The sequence below is a fragment of the Mastigoproctus giganteus genome, chromosome 5, assembly GCF_048544385.1.
Source record: "Mastigoproctus giganteus isolate SK-2022 chromosome 5, ASM4854438v1, whole genome shotgun sequence".
Lineage (NCBI taxonomy): Eukaryota > Metazoa > Arthropoda > Arachnida > Uropygi > Thelyphonidae > Mastigoproctus > Mastigoproctus giganteus.
The window spans coordinates 84,989,125-85,003,485 of record NC_143579.1 but is presented as its reverse complement, the minus strand read 5'-3'; the positions used below and the strand labels follow the sequence as shown (position 1 = coordinate 85,003,485).

The window sequence follows — 14,361 nt, the reverse complement described above, 5'->3', positions numbered from 1 at the left end:
ATACAGCAGTTCCTTTTGATATCTCAAAGGCTTTTGATCGTGTTTGGCATAAAGTTCTTCTAAACAAGCTTCCATCGTATGGTTTTCCAGCTGTTTTTTGTAATTGGTTATCCAGTTTTCTCTTTGATCACTCACTGAGAGTGATGGTAGGTGGCTCTGTCTTCTAACTTCTCCACTAATGCTGGCATCCTCTAAGGTTCAGTTCTTTCCCTCACTCTGTTTCTCTTGACCTTCTTCCATTGACCAGAAATTCTATCCATAGTTTTGCTGATGATAGCACATTGCATTTCACTTTCCATTTTGAGAAACCTTGCCCTGTTCTCTCAGCTTGAACTTCTCGAATATCCACTACCATTTCCTTAAATTCTGATCTCCAGGTAATTCTCCAGTGGGGCAAAGACAACTTAGTTGATTTAAATGCTTCTAAAACTCAGTCTTGTCTTATATCTTGCAAAAAGGATTCTTCTGCTCCTATGCTTATCTTTGGTGACACTCCGATTTCTAGGCAAAATGATATATCTCTTTTGGAGATTACCCTGACTTCTAATCTCTCTTGGCACAAGCACATTACAAATATTGCTTCCTCTACATCTAAAAACCCTAACTCACAACATGTTTTCAGCATTGACCTGTACTTGTTATGAAATCTGCAGTTCTCCAACTCTTAATGACATTAGTATCTACGCATACAACAATATCACCCTTTGTGCCCTTAAAACATGATATCTGTTCTACAACATCATCGACTTTTGCCCCTAGAATAAAAATCTCAAACCTTTAATGAACATTATATACAGCATTTACATAAAAAAAATAATAAATAAAATAATTACATACAAGCATACCAATTTCCATATATTTGAACCATACTACAGTGCAATACACTATCTCTTCCTCATCAACTATGCTCAAAGCCATTCCCCTTTCGTTACAAATTAACATCAGTTTGTATCAGTCGTATCTTACTTATTATGAATCATCAATGACTACTCAATTCTCTTCATTACCAATTTTTATCACTTAAATCAGTAAAACTCATATCAACTCTTATTACTCTTTCTATATGTATATTTTTCTAACCTTTAAAACATGAAGTGTATTGCAACTGGTGTCCTCTTACCTCAGTAATGTTCACTATAAATCACTCATTGTACCTTAGTTATTCTCTAGTTACCATCTTAGTCATCCCTCTTTACTCTCTATTAATAAAATTTCTTTCTCTTTATACCTCATCTGATATGTTATCTTGTGTTGGCACCTGGCCTAAATTAATGATATAGGTTAACATATCCTTACAGAACTACCCCTATAAATATAATTTCTTTACTAATTCCTTTATACTATTACTTTCCCTTTATTTAACCCTGTACCACCCTTTCATTACCCATGAGCAATAACATTTATTACCATTTAACTCAACTTCAGTAACTTACTAACCTAATACAACAGGAATGTCCTTTTTTAAAAGAACTATCACTCAATTCCTTACAGGGCTAGATTATGAGTCCTTGAGTTCAAGATTCGAGAAAAAAAAAAAAAAAAAAAAAAACAGGACAGACTTATGTTCTGAATTTGCTGCTACTTCCACATTCCTTGTGCTCAGGCTAGGGGTTGCATTATCGGTAACTGGTTTACTGGTAAATGGTGGAAAACACGCCTCGATAAAATTACAGGTAATTCTTACTTTTTACTGGTATTTCAGTACAAAATTTTCAGCATTACATCCAAATGAGTAATCGAAAGCCTTCCCATGCCAAAAATACGTTTCCTATACTCTATTATTTCTGAGGGACTAGATTGCATACTACCCAACACAAATAACAATAAGCCTATCCAAGTTATTCCTGGAAGCGACAATGGTGCAAGCGCATCTTGCACGAATGCAGTGGTTCCTAATGCAACTGTACCTAGAGTTGCATTAGGACAAATTTCTATTTTTATGGATAAAACAATTTGTTTAACTGATAAGTAAAATAAAAAAACATTTTTATTTTTAGTGATGAATAAAAATTCGCCATGGCATTACTTCAATCACGCACAAGGAAGAGACGCAGGTGTCTGTATGTAGTGCTCAAAAACTATCAGAGCAGTAGGTGGGAGTACTAGTGGACTGCATAATTACCTCGAGCAACATCATAACATCAATTTATTGAAATGAAAAGAAGAAGAAACAATTGAAGGTAACGCTAGTACAACTACATCCATTGAATCTCATCAAAAAATGACTACTTTTTTCAGGAAAATGCATGACGACTCTCTTCCGGCTATAATATCTCATATGACTGCACTAGATGGATTTCTATTGTCGAAATTTTGTACATCTGAAGATTTGAAAAGATTCTTGTCTGTAAGTGGTTACGTAAATATTCCAAAGTCAGCGAACTCAATTAAAAATTGTTGTCAAAGAATATGCACAAAAAATTCACAAAGAGGTAGTAAAAGAAATATCAGAGCCCAAACTTTGCAGAGAATCATTACTATATGAATGTTATTCTGCATGCAAGTGATAAATTTTGGAATCTCGGTTTGATTCGCATGTGTGCTGAAAACTGTGTTGAATTGTTAGAAATAAAATTAAATGAATTTAATGTTAATTTCAACAATATTTTTTCTGTAATAACTGATGGGGCTGCATTAATGAAGAAAGTTGCAAAAATTATATACTTTACAACAAAAGAGATTCTCAAGAAAGGAAGGAACAAATAGATTCTGAGCCTGATAATGAGGATATTGATTCAGAAGTCTTTGCAAATGACTTAGAAGTGACACAAGAACATTTTATTGATGGTGATTATGATATGAACGTTTTACAAGATGAACATTTGAATTTTTTAATAACAAAAATACGAAATGTCAATTTTTCGCAAGTCACCCATAAAAAATGATATCCTTCAGAAGCATATTACAGAGGAATTGTCTCTGATATTGGACTAAAACATGTTGGAGCATTTTTCAGAAGTAAAAAATTCTGTTAGAAAGAGTCTTATTGACATTAATTCAGATGTAATCTTTACTGAAAATGAACTTGTGCTGCTCTCAAACAATATTGACATTACAGCTTATAAAGGTAGCAATAGAATCATTGTGCTCTGAAAACATGACTTTGTATGTTGCAGATATAACAATAGAATTCATGTTAGATGAACTATCCAAGCAAAATTTCTTTTTAAATAATGAAACGAAGCAAGAAATTATCTTGCGAGTGAAAGAAAGACGTACCATTTACTCTAATATTTTACGCTTTTTACATAATCCAGAAATATAAAACCGGAGGGGATAAGTATGGAATTTTCAATACTGTAAGTAAGAGTATACTGCTGAATGAAATTGTAGAACTACTCAAGCACATATCTGACAATGAGAGAGAGTTAAGGGAAGTTCATGTTGTTAGCTACTCGCTCAGAACAACATCACCAACTTCCAGTTCATCCACAGCAACTGATTCAACCACAGACCCTACAAATACACTTTTAACGATGAAAGAGAAATTTAATTTATTCATTAAACATAAAACCAGCTTAGATGTTGATCACACTAACATAAAGAAAATTATAAGTAGAAAAGACGTAGTGAAAAAGAAAATAAATTACTTCACAGAGCAAAAACTGAAAGGAAAATATCCGAAAAAAGTCTGATGCATTAATGACAATTCATACAGCTAGCACTGAATCAGAATGAGCATTTTCTAATGCAGATACTATTTGCACTAAAATTAGATTGAGGTTAGATGATGGCAGTTTTAATACGCTCTTCTTTTTGGGAGGCTATTTTATTAATAATAAAAAAGGAGTAATTAATTCTAAGTATTTATTAGATTTAGTTGTGATATTTTGCAATAATTTTCATATAATGGTGCTTAGACATTTATATGTATAACTTTAAAAAATAAATGTTTGCTCAGTCTCTGTATCAGTAAGTTAGTTTTATTATATAGTATCGGTGTAAATACACCATAGTTAACCCATATATTTGAACTACATATGTAGCGCAGAGGGCATCGTTTTAATTGTATCTCATAATGTGGTTGCCTTCACGAGATAGCTACTATTGCATTACTTCAAATAAATAACGCTTCTCTAGTAGAGAAGACTGTTATTTATTTTCAGTGGTACCACCACCCAGACGATCGTTTCGAAGCTGTGCAGCTTCATCATCAGTGGGCAGGCAGGTACCCAGGTAATATAACAAGCCATCACAGTTGCGAAGTTATATCCACATTATGAGAGATGCCAAAAGGGTGTGGTGGTAATGTATTTGGAAAATTAAATGCACAGGGCATAATCCTTATGGGTTTTGATAATTAACTATATAGTATCGGTGTAAATACACCATAGTTAACCCATATATTTGAACTACGTATGTAGCATAGAGGGTATCGTTTTAATTGTATCGCATAATGTGGTTGCCTTCACAACGATTATTTTTATTGTAAATTCTCATTTAATGGTTTTTTCACATTACTATGTATAACTTTTATTGTAAAATGTTTGCATTTTGTAAATTCCTGGAAATCTGGTCAATTTAAATACAATTACCGAATTACCGGTAGTGAGAGAACCTGGTAAACTAAGGCAGATTACAAGAAGTCTCTGACAAAGAATAAAAAGAAACACCAACAAAGATTTCTTTATTTATGTAAACACTAGAATGAAAGGGATGAATAGGTATTATGCATCTACATTCGCACATAAGGAATTTAGGGGTGGAGATGTTAGAAGTTTATTAAATTCTAACAGGGTGCTAAATGATTTTGTGATAACTGAGAGGAAAGTGGAAGAGAAATTGTTGAAACTAAACATAAAAAAAGGCACCTGGTGTGGATGTAGTAGTAGCAGTGGCATGTGATGCAAAAACGCAAGTGTATGAGCTTATGCAGCATCAGCCAAAAAAAAAAAAAAAAAAAAAAATCGCTCCATTCCCTCCAAATGCCTGTCCAGTTCCTCCTTAAATTTATTTAACCTATCAACTTCCATGACAGATGGAAGTTTGTTCCAACAATTAACCACCCGCTGGCTAAAGGCAAATTTCCGCACATCTATTCTACATGTCTTTTCTTAATTTGAATTTATGCCCCTTAGGTTCGTAATCTGAACAAGTGGAAGGATCCCATCAGAATTCAGCGTGCTCAACCCATTCAAGGCCTTATACACCTCAATCAGATCACGGCGCAGGTGCCTAGTCTCCAGCCACTGCAATTTGCAGAACTTAAGCCTCTCTTGGTAAGAGGATCCCTTCATTCCCCTCACCAATCTTGTTGCCCTTCTCTGTACACACTCAAGCAAATCTACATCCTTCCTAAAATGTCATCAATCCAATCATATTAAGGGAGGCAGCAAACTTTTAGCCATAATTATAAGATCAGCCTTATTTTCAGGGGAGTTCCCTATGTGCAAATGTATCTCCAATTCACAAAGGGAGATCAAAGGGTGACAGGAGTAATTACACACCTGTTAGCTTGATTTTTGTTCAAGGGAAAATAATGGAGTAGCTGGTTAAAGAAATAATGCAGAACAGTCTAGGCATAAATGCAGTTGTACTGCAGTTACAGCATGGATTTATTAAGAGGTGATCTTGTCTTATCAATCTGAATGAATACTATGATGCAGTAACAAAAGAACTGGTTGCAGAAAATTATTTTAACGTCGTATACTGGTGTGTAATTACAGTATTTCACATAAAAGACTGCTATACAAATTGTAGCAGTGTAGTATTAAGGGAAAATTACTGCTATGGATAAAAGGATGGTTGGGTAGGAGAAACTAGAGAGCTGTTATCAACTGGTCCTGCTCCTCTTGAACTAATGTTATTCATGGAGTCCTCCAGCATTGGTTCAGTACTAGGGCCCAGTTGTTTTCTATATCAATTAATGATACTGATAAAGGCATATCAGGCTTAATGTATAAGTTTGCAGATGATGTAGGTTGGCAGGGGTGGTTAATGATAGTAATTACGGCACAAGATCTAGAAAAATGAAGCAGATGGACTGCGAAGTGGCAAATTAAGGTTAACACTGACAAATGTAAAGTACTGCACATGTGTAACAGTAATCCCAAATTAATGTACCAACTGTGTGGTACCATACTGTTAGTAGAATGGCAGTGCAGACAGGTGGCCAGGATGGCTCTTAAGGCTTTGTCAACGATATAGAGGAATTTTTCAACACATAAGTAGGTGATTATCCTTTTGTATAAGGCAGTGGCTAGGCCACATTTTGAGTAGACAAGTTTGGAATGCTAATTTTATTTCATGAAAATTATAATCTGCAAAAATTCAAGTCTAACGTCGATAAGTTTTTTTCTGTCTTCTCAGCCTTCAAACCACACATGGTTTGAAGGCTGAGAAAACAGAAAATTACGTATACTAAGTAGCATAGGTAATTATAATGTTTTGTGTTGGCAACAGAGCTGTCAAAAAAAAAAAAAAAAAAAAAAACGTGTATTGATTTATTTTTTAAAAAAAAATATGTGCTACCTGATTAAGTGTAGTTTACCAAAAATCGCATTAATTTCAATGAACTTGGTACCCAGTAATATGTAAAAATATGATAGCCTGAGGGGGGGGGGTTGTATTTTTAGCTCCACTGAACATGTTTCAACATTACAGGTACCGAAACACACTGGATAGTCAAGGTGCAATTGTTTTAATTGCAGTCTTCAGGGTTCCCCTTTTCAGCATCTGAAAAGGCAAAGGCCAAGGCTGGCAAGCATATGTATGTAGGTGTGTAAGTACATGTGTGTGTTATGTTGAGTGTTGGCACCTGGCAACTTCGCAGCCAGGGGACACTTGGTCCCTTAACGACTCCCAACCTTGGCCAAGTGGAGGCATGCCAGGGACCACTTTCAAGCTGAACCCTTACTGGGGCTATCAGGCAAGCCTGGGAGCCCAAGGTATTGAAGGAAAGAAAAAGGAATTTAGAGGGAGAAGGAAAGTAGACAGAAAGCAAAGGGATGAAAGAAGGCAGCCCCAGAAACAGAAGAATAGGACTTATCAGAGAGATAGGGGGGGGATGACAGTGGAGGATCCTCACAAAAAAGAAGAATTAAAAATGAAGACAAAGAATGGAAAAGGCATCTAGTGGGAGAAGTGGGGAACAGATAAGGAGGAAAAGTAATAGAAAAGAGGGGTGTAAGGAGAAACTTCTCCTGAAAAAGAAGAGAAAAGTATATAACAAGAAATAGAATTAGAATTGAAAGTACTAGTGCACATAAAAACTTATCTAAATTTAAAATTTTTAACAGTTATTTACAATGATTTCAGGACATAATTGCAATACTTTGCAACCCAAACAATTCAATGATTTTTAGTTAAGACTGCAGTATGGCAGCCAAGAATCAATTTGTTCAACTCATCCCAGGAGAAATCCAAGAACAATTATCCGACAGAAACCCAGCCATGTGCCCTTCTTGGGCAACCCAGTGATAATAATTTTAACTTTTAGTAAACCTATTTAAAAAAAAAATTTAGTTCAGACTTCAAACCAGAATGATAAGTAATATTACTAACTGCCACAATTTAGAAATATCTTATCAACACAGTCACTTCAACTTTAATAAGTGAACATGTTAAAGTAGAGTTAAATTTGTTTCCAACCTAAAACACCGGGACATCCAATTTCGCAGTTTAGCTCTAACTTAGTCAATAACTCTCTTGTTTAAGTTTCCACCGAAACCCGTGGAAACAGGTTGATAACAACAGTATCATTGCACATGAAGTAATCTGGAAGAAATTTAATTGCAGTAAATTAGATGTCTCAATCAGGGTATTGAGTGTCTCAATCAAGGTAATGAGAGTGCCAAAATCAATTTGATTCTGATTCAAAAGTGAAGGAATTAACCCAATTTAGAGGAGTCTCACCAACTGAATCAGTTTTAAAGCCCTCCATTCCAAGTCTCTGAAAAAAATAAAAAATAAATAAAAAAATCAATTTTTTTTTCTCTTTCCCTCCCCTTTCAAATAGTATCCTAATTCAGTTCTCAACCACATCTAACAAACCTCAGACATCCCTCAACTGTGATCCAATAAGGTGACAGCACAAACCGACTATCACCTACAGGAACAAAAAACTCTGGCAAAAGGAATCTAAGTAGTGGGAGAATCTTGGTGTTTCCTTTATGAAGAAGTAATTAAAATGCAATTAATTATCTGTAACTTAAGGTACTTTTTATAATAATAGCACCATGGGGTTTGATTTTTCAGTTTATGGAAATGACCTTTTTTATGATAGATAGGATTAAAAATAACTTTTGTTGTACATTAATATAAATTATAGTTATAAATCACATTAATTTATAACATACCAAATAATCAGTATACCACACTAAATCTTATATATTATAGAAAACTATGCCACATACCATAAATGCATCTGCATTGAAAGTCACTGTCCCTTCATCTAGCAGCAAGTAAAGCCTATGATAAGAAAATTTTGGATTCTTCACTTTAGAATAAATTGAGGTGTAACTCCACTGACTTCTACAGAGGCTGTAAAGAAGAGTATACTGAATGGTAAGATGATCACACAAATAGTATATTGCTTTTAACACTACAAACATCTGTAACTAAGGCTCAGGGCCGTGTTAATGATACAGCTAAATCGGCCATGGCCGGGGGCCTCACACAAAGAGGGGCCTCATTTTCAGTGTAAATGTTTTCTAAAGTAGTGATAAAAATTTCTAATAATAATAATAAACCAAGAAAACGTGCAATATAAGAGCATACTTAAACTTAACTTGTTAAGTGTTTAAATTTTATTCTTATACCTTCTTATTGTACAATAAATAAGTTAAAAGTTTCTATTAAAATTGTTTTTATTGTTACTTTATTTTTCAAGTCAAAAAACAAAATATTTTTTTATCAAGGAATTATTATTCACAATATAAATATAAAAACCTATGTAGTGTAGTATTTGTATTTATATGCATGTACAATATAAATATATATATATTAAAGGGACCTCAAATTTAAATATGGTCAGGGGCCCATTTCATCCTTAATCTGGCCCTGCTAAGACTAATGGATTTTAATTCCAATTCTGTTAATTCCATTTAACAGAAAGATTTAGTCAAGGTTGTAAAATTTCAATTTTTTTTTTTTTTTTTTTTAAATAAAAAGATCACTTTTTCCTCCCTCTACTGAATTCTGTACAATGAATGATTAATACTTTCTGTTCTGTAGTTTGGGGGCTCAAAATCACAAGCACCAGGCTGCCATGGTGCTAAAAATCTATCATGTTAATCTTGTGGCAAGAAGTTAGCAAAACTTTCAAAGCTATAGTATGATAAACTTATTCAGCTTTCAGCAAATTTTATGGCAGTACAGAAATGAAACAGTTACCTGACAAATTATTCTTCTATCAATATAAAATACATTTCATAACATGGAGGTATTAATGCAAAAAGGGTTAGAGCAGTGGTTTTCAACTGGGTGCCACGCAATTTGGGTTTAAGTTACTTACACTTGTTATTTTTTTTAATTTAAGTATTTATTTCATTATAAAAAGGTACATCCTTATAATTATTATAATAACTATCATATAACATTTTTTAAATTACACACGCAGAGAGAGAGAAAGAAAGAGAAAGAGAGAAAAAATTCGGATCTAACAGGCAGAAAATTGAGTAGGAATGCCACAAAATAAAACAAATTAAGGGTGCCATTATTACAAAAAGGTTAACAACCACTGGATTAGAATATTACGGTCCCCACCAGAGTTTCAAGTGGGTATCAAGTACACTGTATTAATTGGGCAGCTGCTGGAAACAGACTGCCATCCTGATGTAGCTAAACTGCAAATCTAGTGGTGTAACTCTTCTTCAGCATGCGGAAGATGGAATCACATGTAATTCTCGAATTCAAGCGGATAGTGTAATCCTGTAGCCCATTTCTAAAGTCTGTAAGTGCTACCTTTTATTCAAATTTAAACATTTTAATTTATTTTTTAATGTTTTTATAGTTTTTTTTATGCCACTGGTCAAGTAGAACAGTATATTTTGACATACATGCCTGAATCTGAGTTTGATTTGTTTACCTATATACAAACACCAATAACTTAATTTTGTATTTAAAAATTAACTTATTAAATTCTGGTTAATATAAGAAACTTGATTTCTGATTAAGACTTTTTGAATGATATAAAATTTATATTTGTAGATGCAAAACTTGAGGCCAATATTGTGAACACACACACACACACACACACACACACACACACACACACACACACACACACACACACACACACACACACACACACACACACACACACACACAAAAATGTCTTTAATAATGTATTAGGGGGCTTTGCTTGCCAACCCCCATGCTTGCTTCTTTTGTACGGACTTAGGCTTTTTTTTTTTTTTTTTTTGTTTGTTATTTGGTTTTTAGGAGCATTAGCAACTAAGGCCATATTGCTCCGGGAATATGCGGTGGTCATTCCCTTGACCTTTCCGCATCCTCCGTATTTGGTGGTGACAGGGTCGAACCCCGGTCTAACCAAGAAGCGTGTGCTACGCACTGCTGCTCGTTCCCACCTGGCTACGGAGGCGCCACGGACTTAGGCTAAGGTCTTTTACTCTGTATACATCACTTTATTTCAAGGAAGTTGGAATCAAGGAATTTAAGGAAGAAAACTGTAAAGCTAAGAGATAGTTTTTATTGCTATGAAACTGATCTCATCTCAATTCATAATGCATCTTCGAATACAATGTTCTTTATAAGTTTAGGTCCTTTGTTAGCCCATTGTATGTGTATACCAGCCTTGTCTGTCGATCTTGAAAGAGCTACATATAGTTGTCTGTGACTGAATATGAAGTCTGCAATCGACCACGAACAATCCGATGTAGTCAAAAATCTGTCCCTGTAACTTATTTATCGTTGATGCGAAAGCTACTCTGACAGGGAACTGCAGTCTCTTCAGAACGAAAGGCATATCAGTGTCCCCTCCGATGTCTAAGATGATCCTAGGAATATGAATGATGTCTCCTTTCTTGTTGCTGGTGAGGATCTCGCAACGGAGAATCATTCGTTGTATCTGCCTTACAATCAAGTGGGTTCCATTACACAACCCGTCTGATGCAGAGATTCTGGATGAGCATCACCAAACAGCCCTCTTTCACAATAAAGAATACAGTTCAACCAGAAAAATGGTAACTAAGTTTAACAGCGCTAAAAATAATAAATGAGAAATAATTAAATAGCAGCTTTAGAGAGTAAGGATCTCTTCATCAGTTATGAAGATACATACATAAAACAAAAACATTACAAATGGAATGTGCTGAGCGTGGTCATGTTAGGCAAACTGAGAGAGTGCAAGAGGATGGCATACATGTCACGTGCATGAGTTGATAAACATTATGAAGGTTCGAATAAGTTTGTTTGTTATTTGGTTTTTAGGAGCATTAGCAACTAAGGCCACATTGCTCTGGGGATATGCGGTGGTCATGGGCTCGAACCCCGGTCTAATCAAGAAGCGTGTGCTACGCACTGCTGCTCCTGCCCACCTGGCTGCGGAAGCGCCTGTTCGAATAAGTGATGTAACTGCCCCATCCTCTTCTCCCATTGGCTTGAATAAATATCACTAGGAGGAAAACTTTTTTAATGTATAGAGAGATAATAGACTAGAAACAGAAATAAATATTAAACATAGGATTAGATAAGAAAAGGAGGAATTACCTCTATGATGTCTTGTAGAACACTTCTGTGGCGATACTCTCAGTTTTTGAATCAACTATACAAATAGTTTACACGTATTCCTCACACTTGCAGACAAAATCAATGATTGAATGCACACGGGAATCTGAGGTCCGCAGACCCCAACCCCAAAATACATTGAACCACCAACTCTAATCTTTGAGTGAGAGAAGACAATAAGGCTATACTTTAAAAACAAATTAAATGTTTTGAAACAAATTTACATAATGAATCCATTCTTTTAACACTTTAAATATTAAAACATAAAAAACATCAAGAATCCTGTGAACTATTAAAACTAAAAGAATTTTGCTACTTCTCTGAAGCAGACAGGGCTTTTCGACTAGAGTAATGATCACAGGAAAGTGAAACCGCAGGTATTGCGACGAAATTTATAGCATGGTGGTTAGTTGCAATCTTGGCACATGTGAGCGTAGGACCATGCATCTGAGATGGGGTAGGGGTGATGTATGTTAACTGAATTATAATGTCATTTAATTTTGAACATCTCCACAATTAATAATTTGGTGTAATCATGTTGGATGCTCAGTATTTTTGCTTTGTTGAATAGAAAGGCATGGCCTTCACTGATTGCATGGAATGCAAGTTACGAAGCAGAGGAGTGGGACAAAAGGTCGGATGTTGAATGTTGCTTCATTCTCGCATTGACTGTACAGAAAGTAGATCCCTGGTATGAAGAGTTGCAATCCTTGCAAGATACACTGTAGACTAAATCACTTAACTGGAACATGGTAGAGGATTGGATGTCATGATTATTAAGGGCTGCATGTAGTTTCATTGTGGGTTTGGCTTATGATTTTGAGTTGTATGTCTTTGAAAATACTATTTAGTTGTTTGAACCATTGTTCAATATATGGTAAAGCAATAAAATATTTTTTATGTTATTATTATTGATGACTGGTGTGGTATTATGAATCTATTTTTTGCTTGTAACCTTATTATGTTTAAAATAGATGGGGGGTAATCTCTATTTTGAAATCTGTTTCTTAATGTTTGTAATTCTGTGTTTAGGGCTGATTCAGATGTTGAGTATTTTGTAGGCTTGAGAAATTGATTTAGGATAATGGATCTTTTATAGGTGAAGGGATGATAGCTATTGTAATGAAGAAGCATTCCTGTGTTGGTGGCGTTTCTGTATATGCTAAATTGAATTTTGTTCATAACCCGAGTGAGGGTGAAATTTAAAAAAAAAGTAACAATTTTGTTTCAGTATTTTCAGTTTCTAGTGTAAAGTTTAATTTTGCATGGATATTATTAAAGTTCTGTAGAATGTCCTGTATGGTCCCTGCATGTGATGCAAAGTATATCATCGAGATATCTACCATAGTAGATGACACAGGGTGTTAAATGTATTATTTCAATTGTGGTAAGGTATATTTCTGCTAGTAAACCACTCAGATTTAAACCCATGGGTAGGCCAAAAAACTGTTTGAAAACTTTATCTTGGAAGGTGATATGAATGGCTTCAATTAAAAGTTTTATAAAATTGAAAATAGCTGCAATTGGGAGTTTTGTATGGTTAATAGGTAACAGTTATTGTTTAACATGTCCCAGACAATGTCCAAGGTGTATTCGACATTCACATTGGTATATAAAGAGGTGAAATCTAGAGAAAATAGAATGTCATTATCATTAAGTACTTTATCTTTAAGGTTATTAAATAGAGAATCGTTGCTTTTATCCCAAACTTCGTAGTTTGAAAGGTTTGACTATATTATATATGTGAGAAGCTATTGCTGAGAATGCAGCGTTAGACTGGGCAATCGTAATGTAATTGTTTTTCTGATATGTTGTAAATGTAAAACAATCACATTACGAAGGCGCAGTTAAAACAATTAAAACCTAGGAAGTACAATATACCCACACTTTTTGGCCAGGTTAAACTACATAAGACTGGTTTCCCCATTGTTTCATACAAGCATTCTGCATTCTTAGCATTAGCTTCCCACATACGGTAGATATACAAGGAAAACAAGTTACCCTTTTCAAATTTTACAAATATATATGCCATCTGTAATTTTGTGCTGTATTTCTTTGGAAACTTACTGAAAGACATTGTTATTAGTTTTGCTATACAATTACTATGAAATAACTGCACATAACAAAACAATACTATTATTCTGCACTTCTATTTTGTAACATAGACCATGGTACACCTGATGACCAATTCATTAATGAAAATAAGCAGAAATCCCCCTCTCCACCCACATGCTTTTAAAAAGAGATTCTTAGCATTTTGATTGTGTAGAACTCATTCTTTTAAATTTATTACCCCGTTAACTCACAAATAAGGAACACATAACAAGATTGTACTAATAAGCATGTAAAATGTTAAAATAAGGTAAACAAGAGGTGTTGGCACCAACCTGCTCACAAAAGGTATACATTGTCATTATCCAGCAACAGATCCACAGTATCATTTGTACTGCTTAGCAAGGGGAGTCCAGAAACTTCTGGATAGCACTTCCGTACAATTAATTGGGTATTACAGGAAAAAAGTTACTTTTCCAAAATTATCTAGACCTGAACTATTTTTGGATAATTAATATTTTCCAATGTTGCTTGTCTCAAAGGGAACATCAGTAACAAAAATGTTTAGCATTGGCAAAAATAAATGATATACATATAGCATTGTTTTTTTTTGTTTTTTTT

At 34.5% G+C, this 14,361-nt stretch overlaps 1 protein-coding gene across 2 annotated transcripts in view; it reads right to left on the bottom strand.

Annotated features, from left to right (window-relative positions):
• Positions 1-14,361, bottom strand: part of LOC150085535 (F-box only protein 8-like) — an 86,210-nt gene that overhangs the window by 31,405 nt on the left and 40,444 nt on the right. For both annotated transcript variants that reach the window (XM_090373316.1, XM_090373317.1), the window contains exon 5: positions 8,355-8,481. In XM_090373316.1, coding sequence (XP_090229442.1) covers positions 8,355-8,481 — 127 coding nt within the window. The remainder of the gene's footprint in view (positions 1-8,354; positions 8,482-14,361) is intronic.